The following is a 25,525-nucleotide window of genomic DNA, read 5'->3' on the forward strand; positions in this document are numbered from 1 at the left end:
TTGATCCATCCTGGTGCCCTGTGTCTGGTCGGAGTTTTATCGCCCCACTCCGGTGAAGGACGGCCCCATGAGGACAGTTGAGGGTTATACCTGTTAAAACTGTTAATATTATAGTCAGGCTGTCTGTTGTTGCCCAAATGAGGATGGGTTCCCTTTTGAGTCTGGTTCCTCTCGGGGTTTCTTCCTCATGTCGTCTGAGGGAGTTTTTCCTTGCCACCGTCGCCACAGGCTTGCTCATTGGGGATAGATTAGGGATAAAATTAGCTCATGTTTTAAGTCGTTCAAATTCTGTAAAGCTGCTTTGCGACAATGTTTATTGTTAAAAGCGCTGTACAAATGAACTTGATTGATTGATTGATTGATTGATTGATTGATTGATTGATTGATTGATTGATTGATTGATTGATTGATTGATAAGTCCTGTCTATACGTCTGGTGATAAAACCTCTGTGTCAAATTACAGACCTATCAGCATCCTACCAGTGGTATCCAAGGTGGCTGAGAGATGGGTAGCGGAACAGCTGACAGAACACCTAAATCTGGGCCATACCCCACTGCATCCAAAACAATTTGGATTTCGCACCAACCACTCCACAGAACCAGCTAATTGTTATTTTTTTGGAAAGTGTTAAATCCCAATTAGATAAAGGTGGTGAAATAGGCGCAGTGTTTTTAGATCTTAAAAAGGCTTTTGACACTGTGAACCATCAAACACTAATAGCAAAACTATCTTTTTGTAATTTTTCAGTAGATGCCATTAAATGGATGAGTTCTTATTTACTTAACAGGAAAAAAAGTGTACTTATTCGCAATACTCATTCCACTTTTCAAAACTGTAATATAGGAGTGCCACAGGGATCAGTGTTGGGACCTATCTTGTTTAGTCTGTACATTAATGATCTGCCATCAGGATGTTCATCTGTCGACATACAGATGTATGCTGATGACACAGTTCTTTATGTACATGCAAAAAACAAACAACAAGTTGCAAGCAAGTTAGCTGCAGGGGGTCCAAGGGTACCAAGGGTCCATGTTTCTGAGTGGTTAAGAGACTCATGCTTACATTTAAGCATAAATAAATCAGTTTGTATGTTCTTTTCACAGAAACATGCTAAGACACATCAACCTGATGTTTTAATTGGTGGAGAAAAGCACATGGTTGTGTCTGATTTTAAATATCTTGGAATCATTTTAGACTCTAACCTAATGTTCAAAAAACATGTTAAAAAGGTGATCAACACCATTAAATTCAACCTGGCAAATTTTAGACACATACCACCATATTTAACAATAGAGGCAGCTAACCTCTTTATGCATGCCATGATCTTTTCTTACATTTCATATTGTTTCACAAGTTGGTCTCAAGCTAATAAGACAACTTTGAAACCAACAGAGGTCCTATATAAGCAAACTTTAAAAGTTCTTGACAAAAAAAAATCAGCTATCACCACTGTCATATTGTTAAGAAGTACAATTTATTTAATTTTGATAGTTTTTTACATTTTTTAGATGCTTGCCTAATTTTTAAGATATTACATGGGCTTGCACCTCCCCCATTGAGTGAATTTGTGAAGCAGATGGATGGATTGTGAATTATGGTAACTAGGGCAACCACCCGAGGAGACTGTATGATACAACGCAGATATAGTAAATTTGGGCATACAGTCTTCTCAGTAAGGGCCTCTAACTACTGGAATAGTCTTCCTTGTGAGGTAAGGGAAAGTTCAAATTATACAACTTTTAAAACCAGGCTTAAGAGATGGATCAAAAGTCTTGTAACCATGAATAGCCCTCAGGTCACACATCACTCATACAAAATTACTCATTCTTGTGCTGGGTCCTTGTATTGTTTTGTTGTTGTTGCTTTGTTGTTTTATGTTGCTGTACTGACCTGCCAAGGGACTACAGATGAAAATTAGCTAATTTACTAACTCTGGCACATTTACATTTTTAATTCATATGGAGATGTTGATTAATGTGCATTGTCCCTTTTAAATAAACGAAAGAAAAAAAATTGGGGAGTGGGGTGAGGACTGCTTTGTGAGATCATATTATATCAAGATAAAGCAGCAAATGTATGATACAGTAGACTAACAAATGAACCCTTACAGGACTGTCAGAAGCTACCTTTGTATATATCAGAAGGCCCCTATACAAACAACAAAAAAACCCTAAAAAACAAAACGACAGGTAAAACATGCAGACAAAGAGACAAACCACAAACAGCTGAAGCGTCATCCTGACCGTGACGCGCGCGCCTGCTCTCCTTAAAGGCCAACATCCAACTCCTTAAACTAAACTCACTACTCGCCCACTGGGCCAAGTGCTATAAATGCATCAAATATAAAGGTCATAAAAAGCACAATATTTTTAATTCACATTACCGATAATAAACATAAAAAAAATAAAGAATGCTCGCAGAACTAGCATTGATGAGGGCTACTCGAATGGAAGATTAGGCTAGCTGATTGACACTTTTAGAACTTTAGAACATCAACTGTCCCTGGTAAAAGCACAGCCTACTGCAATCTTATTCTACTTTGCTGGTTCACGCACTGCGCCGTTGACAAAGGCCATTGCTACGCCCGGATCAGTGAATTTGGAAACATCACCTGAAGGCATCGTTATTTTCAGTTCAGCCGGGAAGAAAAATCTGAATTTGATTGAAGGGTGCTCATGCAGAATCTTCTTTACCGACACGAATGCTGCACGTTTCTTTGCAACCTCCGCCGTGAAGTCAGGAAAGATGGACAGCCTGCTACCCTTGTGTGATAATGGAGAAGCCTCAGCTGCTCGTCGAAGAATCTGGTTGTGGACATGGTAGTAATGGACTCTGATGACAAATGCTCGCAGTGGCTTCCCTCTCTTCGGCTTTGGACGGAGAGAACGATGCGCCCCGTCCAGCAAGGGCTTCTCCTCCAACTCCAGCATGTCCTGAAGTAGTTGAGCAATGAATTCAGTAGGACGGGACCCTTCATCTCCCTCAGGTATGCCTAGTATGCGACGATTGTGTCTTCTCTGCCTGCCCTCCAGATCATTGCAGTTTGTTTTTAGTGCACACACTTCTGCGGATAACTCGCCAAGTTTGGACTCCATGCTAGCAACAGTGTCGCTGTGTGTTGTGGCAAAACACTCCAGATCGTGAATAGTGGCGCTATGCCTATCCACTGTAGCCTGCAAGCCCGACAAGGAGTTTTTAAGCTTCTCTTTAACAGCTGTGATTTCGGTATGGAGATTGCTGGATAGCAAGTCCACTTTAGAATAAATTTTGCCACATATATCCACTTTTAAAGCTTGTAGGGCATCCGTGAATTTAGTGGCACTCAGTGTGTCTGTCTCGATGCTAGTCTCTTCAGCGTTACCATGCTTTTTGGAGAGTCTGGCTTTGAGCGGGTAGTGCTAGTGGTCTTCGAAGCCTCACGTCTTGTTCGAGCATCAGTCATTTTCAGGCAGAAAATGTATTAACTCATCATGTAAACTTAGTAGTAGGGTGTTTCATGCATCTGTTCAAGTATCCATCACATCCCTTCTTCTCTTCATTTATTGTATTTTAAGACTGTCACAAATAACTAGAACCATACCGAATGTTGAAAATGATTCAATTATATACATCAGTAAATGACTTGAACAGGTACATAGTATATTTTATGTGTATTAATTTTTTGTGTTTAACTGTCCCAATTTAACTCATATCCCAGTATAATTGAAATCAGCCTACAATGTTTTTTGAGCAGTGTACTGTTATAATCATGATCTGATTTCAGTGTTTTATGAAAAAGACTAGATTATTATTATTCTCTCTTCGTGTTTGTCTCATTTCTAATGAAAAATATAAATTTATTAGGGTGAAATTTTATGACTGATTATTTAACAGCACAGATGTTACTGCTGTTACTGTGCAAGCTGATTGCACCAACATTTATTGACTATAATAAAGACCCAGACCATGTTTTGTTACATTTTTGACAAGGTTTATTAATTTATTTGGCTGCTGGCGCGACACAGGGACGACCTGAAAGAGAAAAGCAGAGCCATATTAGCGTACACTGTGTGTGGACTTGTATACATCACAATAATTGTCAAATATCATAGTTTATAATATTGTTATGACAATCTTGTTTTACTGTTGCAGGATTTTACATCATTTTATTACTGCATTCAAAATTTCTGTCACTCCACATGTGCTTTGTTCAGTAAGTAGCTAAGTACATAATGGGAAATGCACTTTGGAAGACACTTTCAGGACAGCTGTGACTCACGATGTTGCTGCACCCTCTGCGTCCAGGCAAAGGTAGTCTTGTGCTGCTCGTTGTTTATCGCCACATGCAATGGCCTCCCGCCCAGGATCTTCCCGTTCAGCATTTCTACGGCGTTTCTGGCTTCGTCAGGAGTGGTATACTGTACAAATCCTCTGCCTCTCGATCGCCCATTCTCCATGATCACCTGTAGGGGAGAAACAGAAAGCAAAAAGTGAGCGTTACACACTCTCATGTGATTAATCATGAGGAAAACCGAGCAATGTCTGTCCAGAAAAATATAAACTATGTACAGCTATGTTGTGTTAGCGTCAGGGTTCTGGTATTGCACCTCCCCATAGTTGATATGAATCTCTTTTATGTTAAAGGTAATTTTTGGTACAAACTATAGAAAAAAACTCCCCGCTACACACTCATATCCTTGTGCTGCAAGTGCACATAGGTTTTGACCTAATAGAGTGAGTAAGGGGAAGTGAACACAGGGTCTTGGGAAAGGAATAAAATGTAGGGATTAGTAGTTGAAAGTAACCTTTGCTCTGATGACGCTTCCAAAGGGTTGGAAATAGTCGTGCAGGAACTCGTCATCCACGCTGTAGTCCAAATTTTTCACGAAGATTTCGCCAGTCTACAGAACAGAGAGCAGAGTTAACATCCAGTGTGTGAGTGTGTGCATGTGGGTGTTTGTACTGTGGGATATAATAATACGTACTGATCAATCACTCAATATTAAGCCAATTCTTAAACTAAAAATGTGATTAAACACAGCTGTGACCAAAAGCTGGTCCAAATCGATAAGAGTCACTCAAAATATAGTCACAGTAGCACCTTTGCTTGTACTCTGCTGATCGTCTTCTCCGGCATCTTCTTTTCTCGCCGAGGCTCTTCCTGTCTCTCTGGAGCGGCATCTGTAGGTACAGCCAATCATTTCACTTTTGCGTACAATCAGTAAGTTCCACTAATTTGCTTACTTTAATAGTATACATCCACTTTCAATCTTTTTAATTGCGTCAGATTTTGACTCACTACATTCACTCAAGTATGAATTCTCAGTCCACCACTGGTGTTATAGTTACACCTTGACCACCCCCAAGCATGCTGAGACCCAAACCGCACTCTCTCAACACCAGTGTTGTTAAACTTAACGCAAAACTAATCAGACAGCTGTGACTCACCCTGTGGCTGGATGGTCAGCTGTCTAGTGCGGCTACTCTGAGCCGGACTCACGTACACAGGCTTGCTGCCCAACAACCTGCCGTTCATGGAGACGATGGCTTTTCTGGCTTCATCACGAGATGTAAAGGTGATGAAGCCCTTGCCACTTGAACGGCCATTCTTCATCATGACCTGTAGAGGACAGCAAGAAGATACAGAAAGCAAAGAATGAGCATTACATGCGTTGCACATACAATGCAAAAAGATTCATAGCTCATCCACATTCAGAAAATACACCATTTGAGAAAAAAATCACCCCTCTACACATTCATCTCCTTGTGCTGCAAATGTACACTGCTTTTAATGTAATACAGTGAGTAAGGTGAGGTGAACACTGGTTCTTGAGAAAGGAATGAAATCTAGGGATTAGTAATCGCTAGTGACCTTTGCGTTGATGACCGTCCCAAATCGCCTGAATTCCTCCTGTAGGCGCTCGTCTTCCACGCTGCCATCCAAATTCCTCAGTAGGAGTGTGAATGTCTACAGAACAGGGCAGAGTCAACATCTAGCATGTTAATGAAGTGAATGACTAAACTAAAAAATCATAGCTGTACAAAACCTGGTCTGAATGCATAAATGTAAAAGCCAGCACAGACTTGCACTCAGACATGAACTCAGAGACACACCCACATATCCATATATGGATTTAAAGCATGTCCTCTTTGCAAAAGATCTGTGATCTGCAAAAAGACTCTACCTTCTTGTTTTTGCTGATGCATTTCTCAGGGACCTTCTTCTTCTGAACAGGCTGCTTCTGGATTTTAGCCTGCACCTGCTGCTCCTCTGCGTTCTGCTCCTCTTCCTTCTGCTCCTCTCCCTGCTGCTCCTCTAGCTTCTGCTCCTCTACTTTGTCGATGACATTCATCCTCCAGGGATGCTATTTTAGACAAAAAAACCCCGTGAAAGAATTAGAGAATTAAAGACACCACTGAAAAAAATGATTAACATTATATATGTCCAACTTATTCACGAGCTCAGTGTCTCACATGTAAAGTGAATGGCTCTATGTCCTCTAGCCCATTATCCAGTGCGTCCATGATGTCACCCCATGAAAGAGGATCTGGCAGTGTGGATGGTGGCGCTTTGAAACGGTCTTGCTTTTCCACAGACGGCTGAGGCTGGACATGGGTGGCAGATCCGGGCTCAGGCTCTGACACTGCTGGTGATGTTACAGGTGGAGCCAGAGGAGCATTTATACTGCCAGCCTGCACATCTTCACTCTGAGAAAGAAAAGGAAATAGAAGAGTTATTATATTGCATGCCTGTGTTTGTCTATGTTCTTGCAACTTATGCTCCATTAGCTTCTGCTCCTCTTCCTGGCTGATGTTATCTGCGCTCCAGGGAGCCTGGTGTAGACAGGAAAAAAGAGAATTAAACATTTATGATATATACAGTTAGGTCCATAAATATTTGGACAGAGACAACATTTTTCTAATTTTGGTTCTGTACATTACCACAATGAATTTTGAACAAAACAATTCAGATGCAGTTGAAGTTCAGACTTTCAGCTTTAATTCAGTGGGTTGAACAAAATTATTGCATAAAAATGTGAGGAACTAAAGCATTTTTTAAACACAATCCCTTCATTTCAGGGGCTCAAAAGTAAATGGACAAATTAAATAATTGTAAATAAAATGTTCATTTCTAATACTTGGTTGAAAACCCTTTGTTGGCAATGACTGCCTGAAGTCTTGAACTCATGGACATCACCAGACGCTGTGTTTCCTCCTTTTTAATGCTCTGCCAGGCCTTTACTGCAGCGGTTTTCAGTTGCTGTTTGTTTGTGGGCCTTTCTATCTGAAGTTTAGTCTTTAACAAGTGAAATGCATGCTCAATTGGGTTGAGATCAGGTGACTGACTTGGCCATTCAAGAATATTCCACTTCTTTGCTTTAATAAACTTCTGGGTTGCTTTGGCTTTATGTTTTGGGTCATTGTCCATCTGTATTATGAAATGCCGACCAATCAGTTTGGCTGCATTTGAGCACACAGTATGTCTCTGAATACCTCAGAATTCATCCGGCTGCTTCTGTCCTGTGTCACATCATCAATAAACACTAGTGACCCAGTGCCACTGGCAGCCATGCATGCCCAAGCCATCACACTGCCTCCGCCGTGTTTTACAGATGATGTGGTATGCTTTGGATCATGAGCTGTACCACGCCTTCACCATACTTTTTTCTTTCCATCATTCTGGTAGAGGTTGATCTTGGTTTCATCTGTCCAAAGAAGGTTCTTCCAGAACTGTGCTGGCTTTTTTAGATGTTTTTAAGCAAAGTCCAATCTAGCCTTTTTATTCTTGAGGCTTATGAGTGGCTCGCACCGTGCAGTGATCCCTCTGTATTTACTTTCATGCAGTCTTCTCTTTATGGTAGATTTAGATATTGATACGCCTACCTGCTGGAGAGTGTTGTTCACTTGGTTGGTTGCTGTGAAGGGGTTTCTCTTCACCATGGAAATTATTCTGCGATCATCCACCACTGTTGTCTTCTGTGGGCGTCCAGGTCTTTTTGCATTGATGAGTTCACCAGTGCTTTCACTGTAAAAAAAGAATAGTCGAGAATACTTGAAATTTCAAGGCAACAGTCTGCATTAAGAATTTTATGTTTTGCCAACGATGTATGCCCATGATAATCCAAACTATGATAACACTGTTATCTTTATTAAGAATTCTTAATTAAGTCAATTTTCAATTCCTCATTCTGCCAACATAGATTTCTCTTTTTGCTGAACAGTGGCATTCACAGTAGTACAAAAAGGCAATTGAGGTTCTCATAATTTTTTGGGGGGCTTTTTTTACCTTTATTTGGATAGGACAGTGTAGAGACAGGAAATGAGCAGGAGAGAGAGACGGAGAGGGAAATGACCTCAGGTCGAAATCAAACCCAGGTCCCCGGATTTATGGTATGGTGCCTTATCCACCTGAGCCACGACAACATGGTCTTCAACTGGAGAGAGAACCACATTGCCCAGCCCTTGCATTTGGGAGAGAAAACCCCGTGTCTTGGTCATTAAGAGCATGCGCTGAATAAACACCTGTGGCAATTATGTATTTTCAATTCAGATTATTCACTATTGCATATTTACACATCATTGAGGTGCACCCTATCAGTTTGATGTGGATTTTTCTGTTCGTTAATAATTATTCGTATTTTCTTGTCCATTCAATTGTGAATATGGAATTACTTGAACAAAGTGTAATTCTATTTTTTAGAATTATCCACATCAAGAAAAATCCACATCAAACTGATAGGGTGCACCTCAATGATGTGTAAATATACAATAGTGAATAATCTGAATTGAAAATACATAATTGTCACAGGTGTTTATTCAGCGCATGCTCTGAATGACCAAGACACGGGGTTTCCTCTCCCAAATGCAAGGGCTGGGCAATGTGGTTCTCTCTCCAGTTGAAGTTCATGTGGTCATGGCTCAGGTGGATAAGGCACCATACCATAAATCCGGGGGCTTGGGTTTGATTCCGACCTGAGGTCATTTCCTGATCTCTCTCTCCTGCTCATTTCCTGTCTCTACACTGTCCTATCCAAATAAAGGTGAAAAAAGCCCCCCCCAAAAAATTGTGATAACCTCAATTGCCTTTTTGTACTACTGTGAATGCCACTGTTCAGCAAAAAGAGAAATCTATGTTGGCAGAATGAGGAATTGAAAATTGACTTAATTAAGAATTCTTAATAAAGATAACAGTGTTATCATAGTTTGGATTATCATGGGCACATCGTTGGCAAAACATAAAATTATTAATGCAGACTGTTGCCTTGAAATTTCAAGTATTCTCAACTATTCTTTTTTACAGTGTTCTTTCTTTCTGTCTCAGGATGTACCAAACTGTAGATTTTGCCACTCCTAATATTGTAGCAATTTCTCGGATGGGTTTTTTCTGTTTTCGCAGCTTAAGGATGGCTTGTTTCACCTGCATGGAGAGCTCCTTTGACCGCATGTTTTCTTCACAGCAAAATCTTCCAAATGCAAGCACCACACCTCAAATCAACTCCAGGCCTTTAATCTGCTTAATTGAGAATGACATAACGAAGGAATTGCCAACACCAGCCCATGTAATAGCCTTGGAGTCAATTGTCCAATTACTTTTGGTCCCTTTAAAAACAGGGTGGCACATGTTAAGGAGCTGAAACTTCTAAACCCTTCATCCAATTTTAATGTGTATACCCTCAAATGAAAGCTGAAAGTCTGAACTTTATGTCCATGTACATTATTTAACTATAACTTGAATATGTTTCAGTAAACAGGTAAAAAACCAAAATTTATGTCAGTGTCCAAATATATATGGACCTAACTGTATGTTCAATTTATTCACAAGCTTAGTGTCTCACATGTAACATGAAGGGCTCTACACCCTCGAGCCCATCGTCCAGAGCATCCATTATGTCACCCCATGACGCATGGGGTGGAAGGATGGGGTGGGACAGGCTTGGACTCTGAAGAACGTTGAAAAATTGTTGAGCCTGAAAGTGAAGAAAGGAACAGAGTTGGCTTTAAAGACACTTGCCTCTTGGGGCACTTAAAGACACTTAATATCTGAGAGCTGCTTAAGACCAAAACATGGCACTTTCCTCATTGGGTAATACAGCCACTGTGTTTTGTTTAATTGTCATGAACAAGTATTTAGTGAACAGGTGAAGAAACAGGTACATACTGAAGGCTAATGATGAAATAATTACATTTCTCTGAATAAACAGCTCTGGATATATTATTAGGCATATCAGGTGAAAGTTCAAATTCAATCCAAATCGCTTAAAACTGATCTCACTGAATTCAGAAATGATTGCAGAACAACATAATTTTTACATAATTAAAATATGTTTATCTGTTTTTGAGATATTACCAATCAAAGATTGGAAAAACAACTTAATTTTTTAGAAAACTGTTGTGATATTCTATGAGGATAACACAGTCCAACATGGGCCTCATTAATGAATGAGCTCAAGTGCTTTTTCTTAATAACTTTTCTGTTTTTCAATATATTTACATGGAAATTGGCAGGCACATAGAGAGTTGTATACTGAATGCAAAGTTTAAAAAATTACTAGAAACCAATGATGCAAATTAGTATTTAATTCGTATTTATTTTGCTAATTAGATAAAAATGTTAAATCGGTACACTTTCTTCTTCAAAGTTTCACCAAATGGCTTTATTTGTGCAATATAAGGCTGATCTTAACTCTCATGTATACATCACAAAGGAGAAATCAGTGTTAATTACAATTAAATATAAAGAATATAAATGATTATTTCGATTAATATTCACAACTTTCAAGGCGAACGTCGAAAAAACTGAGTGACCAACTAAATGCAATAAACAATTGCATTTAGTTGATTTGAAATTGACACTCCGTTTCTGACTTCCAGATTTTTAAATTATCATTCTAAACACTAAGATCTCACTATTTTTCATCAAAACAACGACAGTTATATTCTAATATATAGATTTAAGCACTGCCTAAAAGCGGAGCTCCCATCTGTTTCTGGGTTGTAGAATTTTCTTATATCACAGCCAGCCTCTTTTGTTTAATTTCTTTACTGGTTAACACTGGCCACGAGGCGGTGTGTATGACTGGTAATCATAGAATGAGATACACACCAGCGGCACGGTGGTGTAGTGGTTAGCGCTGTCGCCTCACAGCAAGAAGGTCCTGGGTTCGAGCCCCGGGGCCGGCGAGGGCCTTTCTGTGTGGAGTTTGTATGTTCTCCCTGTGTCCACATGCGTTTCCTCTGGGTGCTCTGGTTTCCCCCACAGTCCAAAGACATGCAGGTTAGGTTAACTGGTGACTCTAAATTGACTGTGAGTGTGAATGGGTTGTCTGTGTCTATGTGTCAGCCCTGTGATGACCTGGCGACTTGTCCAGGGTGTACCCCGCCTTTCGCCCGTAGTCAGCTGGGATAGGCTCCAGCTTGCCTGCGACCCTGTAGAAGGATAAAGCGGCTAGAGATAATGAGATGAGATGCACACTCATCTTAAAAAAAATTTTAAAAAGGGGGAGAGGAAAAAAATTTAAAAGAAAAAAAGGGGACCTTTCTGAATGACACGATCCAGCAGAAGGTATATATTAAATGTTATTCCCACTTACGTATAGCGCACAAAGACTACATACATCTAAAAGAGTACAATACAGATTACAGATTGGCAGAGGGGAACTGAATTGATTTCAGATGTTCAAGAAAAGGATTCCATATTTTGTAGAATTTCGTGGCGGAGTCATGCAATGTAGTCCTCATCTTCTCTAGCTTGGAGTAGGACAAAAGATCCCTCAGCCAGTGATAAACTGTGGGAGGGGTGGAGGATTTCCATCTGAGTAGGATCAATCTCCTAGCCAATAGAGTGGCAAATGCTGTAAAGTCAGCCTTAAATTTAGGCACCGCTAGGGTAGAAGGTAGCACCCCAAACAGAATAGTTACTGGGCTAGGGTCAGAGGGCACATTCAATATAGTAGACAGGGTATTGAAAATTTCAGTCCAAAAGTTATGGAGAGTTGGACAAGTTAAAAACATATGAATTAAGGAGGCTGGAGCCTGCTGGCATCGATCACAGAGGGGGTTTATGTGAGGGTAAGTCCTAGAGATCCTCTCCTTACTCCAGTGAGTGCGATGGAGAATTTTAAATTGTATTAGTCCATATCTGGCACAAAAAGAGGAGGAATGGACACGATACAAGATTCTCCCCCAAACATCCTCATCAAACACCTCCCCAAGATTCTGTTCCCAGAGTGTCTTAATTAATGGAAGACAAGGAATGATTGTATTCAGAAAAGATTCTACCATACGTATACAAAATGAAACCCTTCTCCCTAAAAACTGGTTCTAAAAATATGTCTTGTGTATTTTGTGGTTTTATTAGGCATTTCAGCTTGAACAAAGCTACAGATCTGTAAATATTGGAAAAAATGACTTTTTTTCAAGGAAAATTTTTCAGTCAGCTGCTGAAATGAGGCAAAGGTTCCTTCTATGTACAAATCATTGAAAGAAGTGATACCTGCTTGCACCCATGTAGAGAAAGCCTCCTTGCCCATCAATGATGGGGGAAATAAATGGTTTTGTTCTATAGGGACATGAAGCAAGGAAGGAAGAATGCCAAAATTCAGTTTAATTTGCCTCCAAATTTGGAGAGTAGTCCTAACCACTGTGTTCTTTGTATATCGCGCAGTAGAAGAGTTTTCTGGAGAATACAAGAGTGCTGGAAGAGAGGATAGTTTACAGGAGGCAGCTTAAATACTAAGCCAGGCAGCAGTGTGTATTGGATTGGTGGTTTGCAGCCAGTAGCGCATCACACGTAGATTAGTAGCCCAGTAGTAGTATTGGAAGTTGGGTACAGCCAGACCACCAAGACACTTTGGCCTTTCTAAGTAAGCTTTACGAAGTCTTGGAGGCTGTCCCTACCGTAGGAACTCTGATATCAAACGATCTAGTTTACGAAAGAAAGCTTTTGTTAAGTAAACTGGTAGACATTGAAAGAGGTAAGAGAATTTTGGTAAAATATTCATTTTAACAGAGTTAACACATCCAGCTACAGATAGGGGAAGTAGGGACCAGCGCTTTAGATCTTGTTTAGTTCTAATAAGCAAAGGTTCAAAATTTGCTCTAAAGAGTTTTTCAGAGGTATCTGTAATTTGAATACTTAGGTATGTGAATTTATTAGCAACAACTTTAAATGGCACTTGTTGTGATGAAAAGTTGCGCCCAGCAGCATTCAAAGGAAATAGCTTGCTTTTGTCATAGTTGACCTTGTAACCTGAAATTACCCCAAAGGCCTCCAGTGTGGAAAGTACATGTGGCAGTGATAGACTGAGATTGGAGAGAAAAAGGAGCAGATCAACTGCGTACAGTGCTACCTTTTGTTCAGCCTCACCCCTGAAGATTCCAGAGATTTGTGTATGGGAACCTAAAGCTATAGCAAGAGGCTCAATGGTGATTGCAAAAAGTAAAGGAGATGGGGGCAGCCCTGTCTGGTACCACGCCGAAGACTAAAGTATTCCGGATTTATATTATTAGTCCTGACGGAGGCAGAAGGAAGGGAGTATAGAAACCTCACCCGGGAAGTGAATTTTTTACAGAACCCAAACTTTCTTAGAGTATAGAAAAGGTACTCCCACTCCACTCGGTCGAAGGCCTTCTCTGCATCCAGGGAGACAACAGCCTCCGAAAAAGCGGGTGAAGGGGGAGCATATATAATATTAAATAAACGTCTAACATTGAAAAAGGAGTGTCTATTTCTGATAAATCCAGTTTGGTCATTAGATATTAACGACGGTAGGACTGAGTCTAAACGCATAGCCAACACCTTAGCTAATAGTTTAGTAATAGTTTAATAGTTTAGAGGGGTCAACTGATCTGAAAATTTCTTATAAAATTCTATGGGATAGCCATCTGGGCCAGGACATTTGCCACTTTGCATAGCACAGATTGCGCTACGAATCTCCTCTAATGTGATTGGTTGTTCTAAGCCTGATGCTGAGGCTGCATCTAAGCTTGGTATGGAAAGGTTCCTGAAGAAAGAGTCGAACTCTGACAGCCCACTTTGATTCTCGGAGGTGTACAAGTGACTGTAGAAGTTTTTGAATTGATCATTTATTAATTGTGGATCAGTTGTAATGCCTGTGTGTGTGTTTATTTTTAGAATTTGGTGAGCTGAGGATTTTTGGCGCAGTTGATGAGCTAGCAGCTTGCTGGACTTATCAGCTTGCTCGTACTGAGCATATCTACATTTAAAAAGCAGATCTTCAGCAAGAGTGTTTGACAAGTTATTAAATTCAGCTTGTAATACAAGTCTCTGTTTATATGCATCTGGGGTAGGAGAAGAGGTGTAATTTTGGTCAAGTTGCGAGATCTGAGACATGAGATCTGTCATTCCTTTTTCTCTCATTCTTTTCTCATGGCTTGCATATGAGATCGTAGGACCCCTGATGTACGCTTTAAATGTTTCCCATAGGGTAGAGGGAGAGGTGTCCTCGGTTTTATTTATCTTAATAAACACATCAATTTGAGTGGACATGAATTTTACAAAGTCATCATCTGACAATAGCCGTATATTAAAACGCCATGGTGAACATGGTGAATATGACCTTTCCAGTTAAGTTCTAATGTCACAGGGCCATGATCAGAAATAACTATGGGATTATAGGTGTGGGAGTGCACGGCGGGGAGGAGTCGGTTATCTAATTTAAAAAAAAGGAGCTGGCCCAAGGCTTGCCAACCGGAACTACACCATGTGTCCTTATTGATGACACAAAACCATCTTTTAGAATAATGGAGATATCTGAATTAGCAGTGAAAAGAATCATTGCATCTCAAAAATTCAAAAGCAAGGGATGCCTATGGCTTGGTTACCACATTTTTAAAATCACATAAGGATGCTTTAGCTCGTCCCATTGCTCATATGATCAATCTTTCAGTTAAAAGTGGTGTATTTCCCAGTATCTGGAAAATAGCAGTCATAACTCCTGTCTATAAGTCTGGTGATAAAACCTCTGTGTCAAATTACAGACCTATCAGCATCCTACCAGTGGTATCCAAGGTGGCTGAGAGATGGGTAGCGGAACAGCTGACAGCACACCTAAATCTGGGCCATACCCCACTGCATCCAAAACAATTTGGATTTCACACCAACCACTCCACAGAACCAGCTAATTGTTATTTTTTGGAAAGTTAAATCCCAATTAGATAAAGGTGGTGAAATAGGTGCAGTGTTTTTAGATCTTAAAAAGGCTTTTGACACTGTGAACCATCAAACACTAATAGTAAAACTATCTTTTTGTAATTTTTCAGTAGATGCCATTAAATGGATGAGTTCTTATTTACTTAACAGGAAACAAAGTGCACTTATTGGCAATGCTCATTCCACTTATCAAAACTGTAATATAGGAGTGCCACAGGGATCAGTGTTGGGACCTATCTTGTTTAGTCTGTACATTAATGATCTGCCATCAGTATGTCCATCTGTCAACATACAGATGTATGCTGATGACACAGTTCTTTATGTACATGCGAAAAACAAACAACAAGCTGCAAGCAAGTTAACTGCAGCCTTGGTCCATGTTTCTGAGTGGTTAAGAAACTCATGCTTACATTTAAACATAAATAAAACAGTTTGTATGTTCTTTTCACAGAAACATGCTAAGACACATCAACCTGATGTTTTAATTGGTGGAGAAAAGCTCATGGTTGTGTCTGATTTTAAATATCTTGGAATCATTTTAGACTCTAACCTAATGTTCAAAAAACATGCTAAAAAGGTGATCAACACCATTAAATTCAACCTGGCAAATTTTAGACACATACGACCATATTTAACAATAGAGGCAGCTAACCTCTTTATGCATGCCATGATCTTTTCTTACATTTCATATTGTTTCACAAGTTGGTCTCAAGCTAATAAGACAACTTTGAAACCAACAGAGGTCCTATATAAGCAAACTTTAAAAGTTCTTGACAAAAAAACAATCAGCTATCACCACTGTCATATTGTTAAGAAGTACAATTTATTTAATTTTGATAGTTTTTTACATTTTTTAGATGCTTGCCTAATTTTTAAGATATTACATGGGCTTGCACCTCCCCCATTGAGTGAATTTGTGAAGCAGATGGATGGATTGTGAATTATGGTAACTAGGGCAACCACCCGAGGAGACTGTATGATACAACGCAGATATAGTAAATTTGGGCAGACAGTCTTCTCAGTAAGGGCCTCTAACTACTGGAATAGTCTTCCTTGTGAGGTAAGGGAAAGTTCAAATTATACAACTTTTAAAACCAGGCTTAAGAGATGGATCAAAATTAACCAGTCTTGTAACCATGAATAGCCCTCAGGTCACACATCACTCTTATACAAAATTACTCATTCTTGTGCTGGGTCCTTGTATTGTTTTGTTGTTGTTGCTGTTGTTGTTGTTTTGTTGTTTTATGTTGCTGTACTAACCTGCCAAGGGACTACAGATGAAAATTAGCTAATTTGCTAACCCTAGCACATTTACATTTTTAATTCAGATGGAGATGTTGATTAATGTGCATTGTCCCTTTTAAATAAACGAAAGAAAAAAAATTGGGGAGTGGGGTGAGGACTGCTTTGTGAGATCATATTATATCAAGATAAAGCAGCAAATGTATGATACAGTAGACTAACAAATGAACCCTTACAGGACTGTCAGAAGCTACCTTTGTATATATCAGAAGGCCCCTACACAAACAAAAAAACCCTAAAAAACAAAACAACAGGTAAAACATGCAGACAAAGAGACAAACCACAAACAGCTGAAGCGTCATCCTGACCGTGACGCGCGCGCCTGCTCTCCCTAAAGGCCAACATCCAACTCCTTAAACTAAACTCACTACTCGCCCACTGGGCCAAGCGCTGTAAATGCATCAAATATAAAGGTCATAAAAAGCACAATATTTTTAATTCACATTACCGATAATAAACATAAAAAAAAATAAAGAATGCTCGCAGAACTAGCATTGATGAGGGCTACTCGAATGGAAGATTAGGCTAGCTGATTGACACTTTTAGAACTTTAGAACATCAACTGTCCCTGGTAAAAGCACAGCCTACCGCAATCTTATTCTACTTTGCTGGTTCATGCACTGCGCCGTTGACAAAGGCCATTGCTGCGCCCGGATCAGTGAATTTGGAAACATCACCTGAAGGCATCATTATTTTCAGTTCAGCCGGGAAGAAAAATCTGAATTTGATTGAAGGGTGCTCATGCAGAATCTTCTTTACCGACACGAATGCTGCACGCTTCTTTGCAACCTCCGCCGTGAAGTCAGGAAAAATGGACAGCCTGCTACCTTTGTGTGATAATGGAGAAGCCTCAGCTGCTCGTCGATGAATCTGGTCGTGGACATGGTAGTAATGGACTCTGATGACAAATGCTCGCAGTGGCTTCCCTCTCTTCGGCTTTGGACGGAGAGAACGATGCGCCCCGTCCAGCAAGGGCTTCTCCTCCAACTCCAGCATGTCCTGAAGTAGTTGAGCAATGAATTCAGTAGGACGGGACCCTTCATCTCCCTCAGGTATGCCTAGTATGCGAAGATTGTGTCTTCTCTGCCTGCCCTCCAGATCATTGCATTTTGTTTTTAGTGCACACACTTCTGCGGATAACTCGCCAAGTTTGGACTCCATGCTAGCGACAGTGTCGCTGTGTGTTGTGGCAAAACACTCCAGATCGTGAATAGTGGCGCTATGCCTATCCACTGTAGCCTGCAAGCCCGACAAGGAGTCTTTAAGCTCCTCTTTAACAGCTGTGATTTCGGTATGGAGATTGCTGGATAGCAAGTCCACTTTAGAATAAATTTTGCCACATATATCCGCTTTTAAAGCTTGTAGGGCATCCGTGAATTTAGTGGCACTCAGTGTGTCTGTCTCGATGCTAGTCACTTCAGCGTTACCATGCTTTTTGGAGAGTCTGGCTTTGAGCGGGTAGTGCTAGTAGTCTTCGAAGCCTCGCGTCTTGTTCGAGCATCAGTCATTTTCAGGCAGAAAATTTATTAACTCATCATGTAACCTTAGTAGTAGGGTGTTTCATGCATCTGTTCAAGCATCCATGACATCCCTTCTTCTCTTCATTTATTGTATTTTAAGACTGTCACAAATAACTAGAACCATACCAAATGTTGAAAATGATTCAATTATATACATCAGTAAATGACTTGAACAGGTACATAGTATATTTTATGTGTATTAATTTTTTGTGTTTAACTGTCCCAATTTAACTCATATCCCAATATACCTGAAATCAGCCTACAATGTTTTTTGAGCAGTGTACTGTGATAATCATGATCTGATTTCAGTGTTTTATGAAAAAGACTAGATTATTATTATTCTCTCTTCGTGTTTGTGTCTCATTTCTAATGAAAAATATCAATTTATTAGGGTGAAATTTTATGACTGATTATTTAACAGCACAGATGTTACTGCTGTTACTGTGCAAGCTGATTGCACCAACATTTATTGACTATAATAAAGACCCAGACCATGTTTTGTTACATTTTTGACAAGGTTTATTAATTTATTTGGTTGCTGGCGCGACACAGGGACGACCTGAAAGAGAAAAGCAGAGCCATATTAGCGTACACTGTGTGTGGACTTGTATACATCACAATAATTGTCAAATATCATAGTTTATAATATTGTTATGACAATCTTGTTTTACTGTTGCAGGATTTTGCATCATTTTATTACTGCATTCAAAATTTCTGTCACTCCACATGTGCTTTGTTCAGTAGGTAGCTAAGTACATAATGGGAAATGCACTCTGGAAGACACTTTCAGGACAGCTGTGACTCACGATGTTGCTGCACCCTCTGCGTCCAGGCAAAGGAAGTCTTGTGCTGCTCGTTGTTTATCGCCACATGCAATGGCCTCCCGCCCAGGATCTTCCCGTTCAGCATTTCTACGGCGTTTCTGGCTTCGTCAGGAGTGGTATACTGTACAAATCCTCTGCCTCTCGATCGCCCATTCTCCATGATCACCTGTAGGGGAGATACAGAAAGCAAAAAGTGAGCGTTACACATTCTCATGTGACTAATCATGAGGAAAACCGAGCAATGTCTGTCCAGAAAAATATAAACTATGTACAGCTATGTTGTGTTAGCGTCAGGGTTCTGGTATTGCACCTCCCCATAGTTGATATGAATCTCTTTTATGTTAAAGGTAATTTTTGGTACAAACTATAGAAAAAAACTCCCCGCTACACACTCATATCCTTGTGCTGCAAGTGCACATAGGTTTTGACCTAATAGAGTGAGTAAGGGGAAGTGAACACAGGGTCTTGGGAAAGGAATAAAATGTAGGGATTAGTAGTTGAAAGTAACCTTTGCTCTGATGACGCTTCCAAAGGGTTGGAAATAGTCGTGCAGGAACTCGTCATCCACGCTGTAGTCCAAATTTTTCACGAAGATTTCGCCAGTCTACAGAACAGAGAGCAGAGTTAACATCCAGTGTGTGAGTGTGTGCATGTGGGTGTTTGTACTGTGGGATATAATAATACGTACTGATCAATCACTCAATATTAAGCCAATTCTTAAACTAAAAATGTGATTAAACACAGCTGTGACCAAAAGCTGGTCCAAATCGATAAGAGTCACTCAAAATATAGTCACAGTAGCACCTTTGCTTGTACTCTGCTGATCGTCTTCTCCGGCATCTTCTTTTCTCGCCGAGGCTCTTCCTGTCTCTCTGGAGCGGCATCTGTAGGTACAGCCAATCATTTCACTTTTGCGTACAATCAGTAAGTTCCACTAATTTGCTTACTTTAATAGTATACATCCACTTTCAATCTTTTTAATTGCGTCAGATTTTGACTCACTACATTCACTCAAGTATGAATTCTCAGTCCACCACTGGTGTTATAGTTACACTTTGACCACCCCCAAGCATGCTGAGACCCAAACCGCACTCTCTCAACACCAGTGTTGTTAAACTTAACGCAAAACTAATCAGACAGCTGTGACTTACCCTGTGGCTGGATGGTCAGCTGTCTAGTGCGGCTACTCTGAGCCGGACTCACGTACACAGGCTTGCTGCCCAACAGCCTGCCGTTCATGGTGACGATGGCTTTTCTGGCTTCATCACGAGATGTAAAGGTGATGAAGCCCTTGCCACTTGAACGGCCATTCTTCATCATGACCTGTAGAGGAAAGCGAGAAGATACAGAAAGCAAAGAATGAGCATTACATGCGTTGCACATACAATGCAAAAAGATTCGTAGCTCATCCACATTCAGAAAATACACCATTTGAGAAAAAAATCACCCCTCTACACATTCATCTCCTTGTGCTGCAAGTGTACACTGCTTTTGATGTAATACAGTGAGTAAGGTGAGGTGAACACTGGTTCTTGAGAAAGGAATGAAATCTAGGGATTAGTAATTGCTAGTGACCTTTGCGTTGATGACCGTCCCAAATCGCCTGAATTCCTCCTGTAGGCGCTCGTCTTCCACGCTGCCGTCCAAATTCCTCAGTAGGAGTGTGAATGTCTACAGAACAGGGCAGAGTCAACATCTAGCATGTTAATGAAGTGAATGACTAAACTAAAAAATCATAGCTGTACAAAACCTGGTCTGAATGCATAAATGTAAAAGCCAGCACAGACTTGCACTCAGACATGAACTCAGAGACACACCCACATATCCATATATGGATTTAAAGCATGTCCTCTTTGCAAAAGATCTGTGATCTGCAAAAAGACTCTACCTTCTTGTTTTTGCTGATGCGTTTCTCAGGGACCTTCTTCTTCTGAACAGGCTGCTTCTGGATTTTAGCCTGCACCTGCTGCTCCTCTACGTTCTGCTCCTCTTCCTTCTGCTCCTCTCTCTGCTGCTCCTCTAGCTTCTGCTCCTCTACTTTGTCGATGACATTCATGCTCCAGGGATGCTATTTTAGACAAAAAAAAATATGAATTAGAGAATTAAAGACACCACTGAAAAAAATGATTAACATTATATATGTCCAACTTATTCACGAGCTCAGTGTCTCACATGTAAAGTGAATGGCTCTATGTCCTCTAGCCCATTATCCAGTGCGTCCATGATGTCACCCCATGAAAGAGGATCTGGCAGTGTGGATGGTGGCGCTTTGAAACGGTCTTGCTTTTCCACAGACGGCTGAGGCTGGACATGGGTGGCAGATCCGGGCTCAGGCTCTGACACTGCTGGTGATGTTACAGGTGGAGCCAGAGGAGCATTTATACTGCCAGCCTGCACATCTTCACTCTGAGAAAGAAAAGGAAATAGAAGAGTTATTATATTGCATGCCTGTGTTTGTGTATGTTCTTGCAACTTATGCTCCATTAGCTTCTGCTCCTCTTCCTGGCTGATGTTATCTGCGCTCCAGGGATCCTGGTGTAGACAGGAAAAGAGAGAATTAAACATTTATGCTATATACAGTTAGGTCCATAAATATTTGGACAGAGACAACATTTTTCTAATTTTGGTTCTGTACATTACCACAATGAATTTTGAACAAAACAATTCAGATGCAGTTGAAGTTCAGACTTTCAGCTTTAATTCAGTGGGTTGAACAAAATTATTGCATAAAAATGGGAGGAACTAAAGTATTTTTTAAACACAATCCCTTCATTTCAGGGGCTCAAAAGTAATTGGACAAATTAAATAATTGTAAATAAAATGTTCATTTCTAATACTTGGTTGAAAACCCTTTGTTGGCAATGACTGCCTGAAGTCTTGAACTCATGGACATCACCAGACGCTGTGTTTCCTCCTTTTTAATGCTCTGCCAGGCCTTTACTGCAGCGGTTTTCAGTTGCTGTTTGTTTGTGGGCCTTTCTGTCTGAAGTTTAGTCTTTAACAAGTGAAATGCATGCTCAATTGGGTTGAGATCAGGTGACTGACTTGGCCATTCAAGAATATTCCACTTCTTTGCTTTAATATACTTCTGGGTTGCTTTGGCTTTATGTTTTGGGTCATTGTCCATCTGTATTATGAAACGCTGACCAATCAGTTTGCCTGCATTTGGCTGGATTTGAGCACACAGTATGTCTCTGAATACCTCAGAATTCATCCGGCTGCTTCTGTCCTGTGTCACATCATCAATAAACACTAGTGACCCAGTGCCACTGGCAGCCATGCATGCCCAAGCCATCACACTGCCTCCGCCGTGTTTTACAGATGATGTGGTATGCTTTGGATCATGAGCTGTACCACGCCTTCACCATACATTTTTATTTCCATCATTCTGGTAGAGGTTGATCTTGGTTTCATCTGTCCAAAGAATGTTCTTCCAGAACTGCGCTGGCTTTTTTAGATGTTTTTTAGCAAAGTCCAATCTAGCCTTTTTATTCTTGAGGCTTATGAGTGGCTCGCGCCATGCAGTGATCCCTCTGTATTTACTTTCATGCAGTCTTCTCTTTATGCTAGATTTGGATATTGATACGCCTACCTCCTGGAGAGTGTTGTTCACTTGGTTGGCTGTTGTGAAGGGGTTTCTCTTCACCATGGAAATTATTCTGCGATCGTCCACCACTGTTGTCTTCTGTGGGCATCCAGGTCTTTTTGCATTGATGAGTTCACCAGTGCTTTCTTTCTTTCTTTCTTTCTTTCTTTCTTTCTTTCTCAGGATGTACCAAACTGTAGATTTTGCCACTCCTAATATTGTAGCAATTTCTCGGATGGGTTTTTTCTGTTTTCGCAGCTTAAGGATGGCTTGTTTCACCTGCATGGAGAGCTCCTTTGACCGCATGTTTTCTTCACAGCAAAATCTTCCAAATGCAAGCACCACACCTCAAATCAACTCCAGGCCTTTAATCTGCTTAATTGAGAATGACATAACGAAGGAATTGCCCACACCAGCCCATGTAATAGCCTTGGACTCAATTGTCCAATTACTTTTGGTCCCTTTAAAAACAGGGTGGCACATGTTAAGGAGCTGAAACTCCTAAACCCTTCATCCAATTTTAATGTGTATACCCTCAAATGAAAGCTGAAAGTCTGGACTTTATGTCCATGTCCATTATTTAACTATAACTTGAATATGTTTCAGTAAACAGGTAAAAAAAACAAAATTTATGTCAGTGTCCAAATATATATGGACCTAACTGTATGTTCAATTTATTCACAAGCTTAGTGTCTCACATGTAACATGAAGGGCTCTACACCCTCAAGCCCATCGTCCAGAGTATCCATTATGTCACCCCATGACGCATGGGGTGGAAGGATGGGGTGGGACAGGCTTGGACTCTGAAGAACGTTGAAAAATTGTTGAGCCTGAAAGTGAAGAAAGGAACAGAGTTGGCTTTAAAGACACTTGCCTCTTGGGGCACTTAAAGACACTTAATATCTGAGAGCTGCTTAAGACCAAAACATGGCACTTTCCGCACTGGGTAATACAGCCGCTGTGTTTTGTTTAATTGTCATGAACAAGTATTTAGTGAACAGGTGAAGAAACAGGTACATACTGAAGCCTAATGATGAAATAATTACATTTATCTGAATAAACAGGTCTGGATATATTATTAGGCATATCAGCTGAAAGTTCAAATTAAATCCAAATCGCTTAAAACTGATCTCACTGAATTCAGAAATGATTGCAGAACAACATAATTTTTACATAATTAAAATATGTTTATCTGTTCTTGAGATATTACCAATCAAAGATTGGAAAAACAACTTAATTTTTAGAAAACTGTTGTGATATTCTGTATGAGGATAACACAGTCCAACATGGGCCTCATTAATGAATGAGCTCAAGTGCTTTTTCTTAATAACTTTTCTGTTTTTCAATATATTTACATGGAAATTGGCAGGCACATAGAGAGTTGTATACTGAATGCAAAGTTTAAAAAAATTACCAAAAACCAATGATGTAAATTTGTATTTAATTCGTATTTATTTTGCTAATTAGATAAAAATGTTAAATCGGTACACTTTCTTCTTCAAAGTTTCACCAAATGGCTTTATTTGTGCAATATAAGGCTGATCTTAACTCTCATGTATACATCACAAAGAAGGAGAAATCAGTGTTAATTACAATTAAATATAAAGAATATAAATGATTACTTCGATTAATATTCACAGCTTTCAAGGCGAACCTCGAAAAAACTGAGCCACATCCAATAAACAATTGCATTTAGTTGATTTGAAATTGACACTCCGTTTCTGACTTCCAGATTTTTAAATTATCATCCTGAACACTAATATCTCACTATTTTTCATCAAAACAACTACAGTTATATTCTAATATATAGATTTAGGCACTGCTTAAAAGCGGAGCTCCCATCTTTTTCTGGGTTGTAGAATTTTCTTATATCATAGCCAGCCTCTTTTGTTTAGTTTCTTTACTGGTTAATACTTCATCAGAAACAGTGAGAGCGAGAGAACATCCCTATAAAAGTAATCTGATTGATATTCAGGAGTAATCCAGTCGGAAACCGATCAGGAGAGAGAGAGAGAGAGAGAGAGAGAGAGAGAGAGAGCCTGACCGCTTTCCCGTGACTCAAAAAGCAGCGGTAGTTTCCCGATGTCCCGCGAGCAGAGAGTGAACTCTGTTGTACCAACTTCAACCTGCCGTTCCTCCCAAAGTACTGAACAGATCTTAACGAGATGAATTTCTTTGGAAAGCAAAGATTATAAGCTTTTTAATGACTGTGTTCACGATAGAAAATATTCAGGAGTTGAGCAGTGACAGATTTGGAAACTTCAATGAGCGTCTACATGCAGAATTTTCCCAGCAGTTGGACTACTGCTCAAAGTCCTGAGTTCAATCCCGGTGTTGCCAAGCTGCTCTGGCTGGGCCCTTGAGCAAGTCCCTTAACCACCAATCACTTGGATAAATGAGATAAATGTGAGTTGCTCTGGGTCACGGCGTGTGACAAATACCATAAATTAAAAAAAAAAACAGTGGTCCTGTACTGTGAATCCTGACGATCAATTTTGCTAATTAACATCACCGTATGCAGAAAGGTATGTGGTTAAAACTTACCATTTTCCAGAGGATGGTGTGAAGTCTGAAGTGAATCTCCTGTTGAAACGTCAAGTTGATGGTGTTGAAGTAGTTGAAGGTGTTAAATTGTGAAATAATCTCTGGCTCTTGTTAAAGTTGCTTGCTGCTGTTAAGTTTGCTTGCCTGATGTTGATTTTTGATTGTTTGCCGTTGATTTGCTCTGGCTCATGTCACGTGCTCCTTCTATTTTGGAATGATTTTGAATGATAACAAAACGCTTTGATACCATCCGACAGTAAAGGCTATGTCCGAAATCACGCACTCATTCACTATTCCCTACTCACTATATAGGGAAGCAGCAAGCACACTATTCTTCTTCTTCTTAAGTTTACTTGATGTATTTATTATTATAGCACACTCATATTTTGGAGCTGCGACTCCTCCTGCAGCTTTTGAGATAGCGACACCGTTCCAACTCTGACACGTCCGGCCTGAACCCGTGTAGTGTGCTTGTATACAGCTTTTGGATCGACGAACCCGTTCTCTCGTTCTTGTCCTTTTTCTGTCATTTTTTTCCCCAAAGAGAATGAATAGGGCTCATGAATCGAATCGTCCTGCTTGGACACGCTCCATCCG

At 40.2% G+C, this 25,525-nt stretch overlaps 2 protein-coding genes across 2 annotated transcripts; both read right to left on the bottom strand.

Moving 5' to 3' along the window:
* Positions 1 to 3,964: 3,964 nt before the first annotated feature.
* Positions 3,965 to 17,615, bottom strand: LOC132873812 (uncharacterized). The gene is made up of 10 exons (XM_060909612.1): positions 17,214 to 17,615; positions 9,817 to 9,948; positions 6,455 to 6,814; positions 6,166 to 6,345; positions 5,853 to 5,948; positions 5,429 to 5,600; positions 5,082 to 5,161; positions 4,786 to 4,881; positions 4,260 to 4,443; positions 3,965 to 4,012 (listed from the first exon to the last, which is right to left on the bottom strand). Exons 1-10 carry the CDS (start codon positions 17,613 to 17,615, stop codon positions 3,981 to 3,983), a joined length of 1,734 nt encoding a protein of 577 aa, XP_060765595.1. The 3' UTR covers positions 3,965 to 3,980.
* Positions 17,616 to 18,470: 855 nt separating this feature from the next.
* LOC132872982 (polyadenylate-binding protein 1-B-like) lies at positions 18,471 to 25,525 on the bottom strand. The gene is made up of 10 exons (XM_060908135.1): positions 24,929 to 25,525; positions 23,083 to 23,214; positions 20,971 to 21,330; positions 20,687 to 20,866; positions 20,374 to 20,469; positions 19,950 to 20,121; positions 19,603 to 19,682; positions 19,307 to 19,402; positions 18,781 to 18,964; positions 18,471 to 18,533 (listed from the first exon to the last, which is right to left on the bottom strand). The coding sequence occupies exons 1-10, from the start codon at positions 24,929 to 24,931 to the stop codon at positions 18,502 to 18,504; spliced, it is 1,335 nt and encodes a 444-aa protein (XP_060764118.1). The 5' UTR covers positions 24,932 to 25,525; the 3' UTR covers positions 18,471 to 18,501.

Source organism: Neoarius graeffei, chromosome 25 (genome assembly GCF_027579695.1).
Source record: "Neoarius graeffei isolate fNeoGra1 chromosome 25, fNeoGra1.pri, whole genome shotgun sequence".
In the NCBI taxonomy this organism is placed as follows: Eukaryota; Metazoa; Chordata; class Actinopteri; order Siluriformes; family Ariidae; genus Neoarius; species Neoarius graeffei.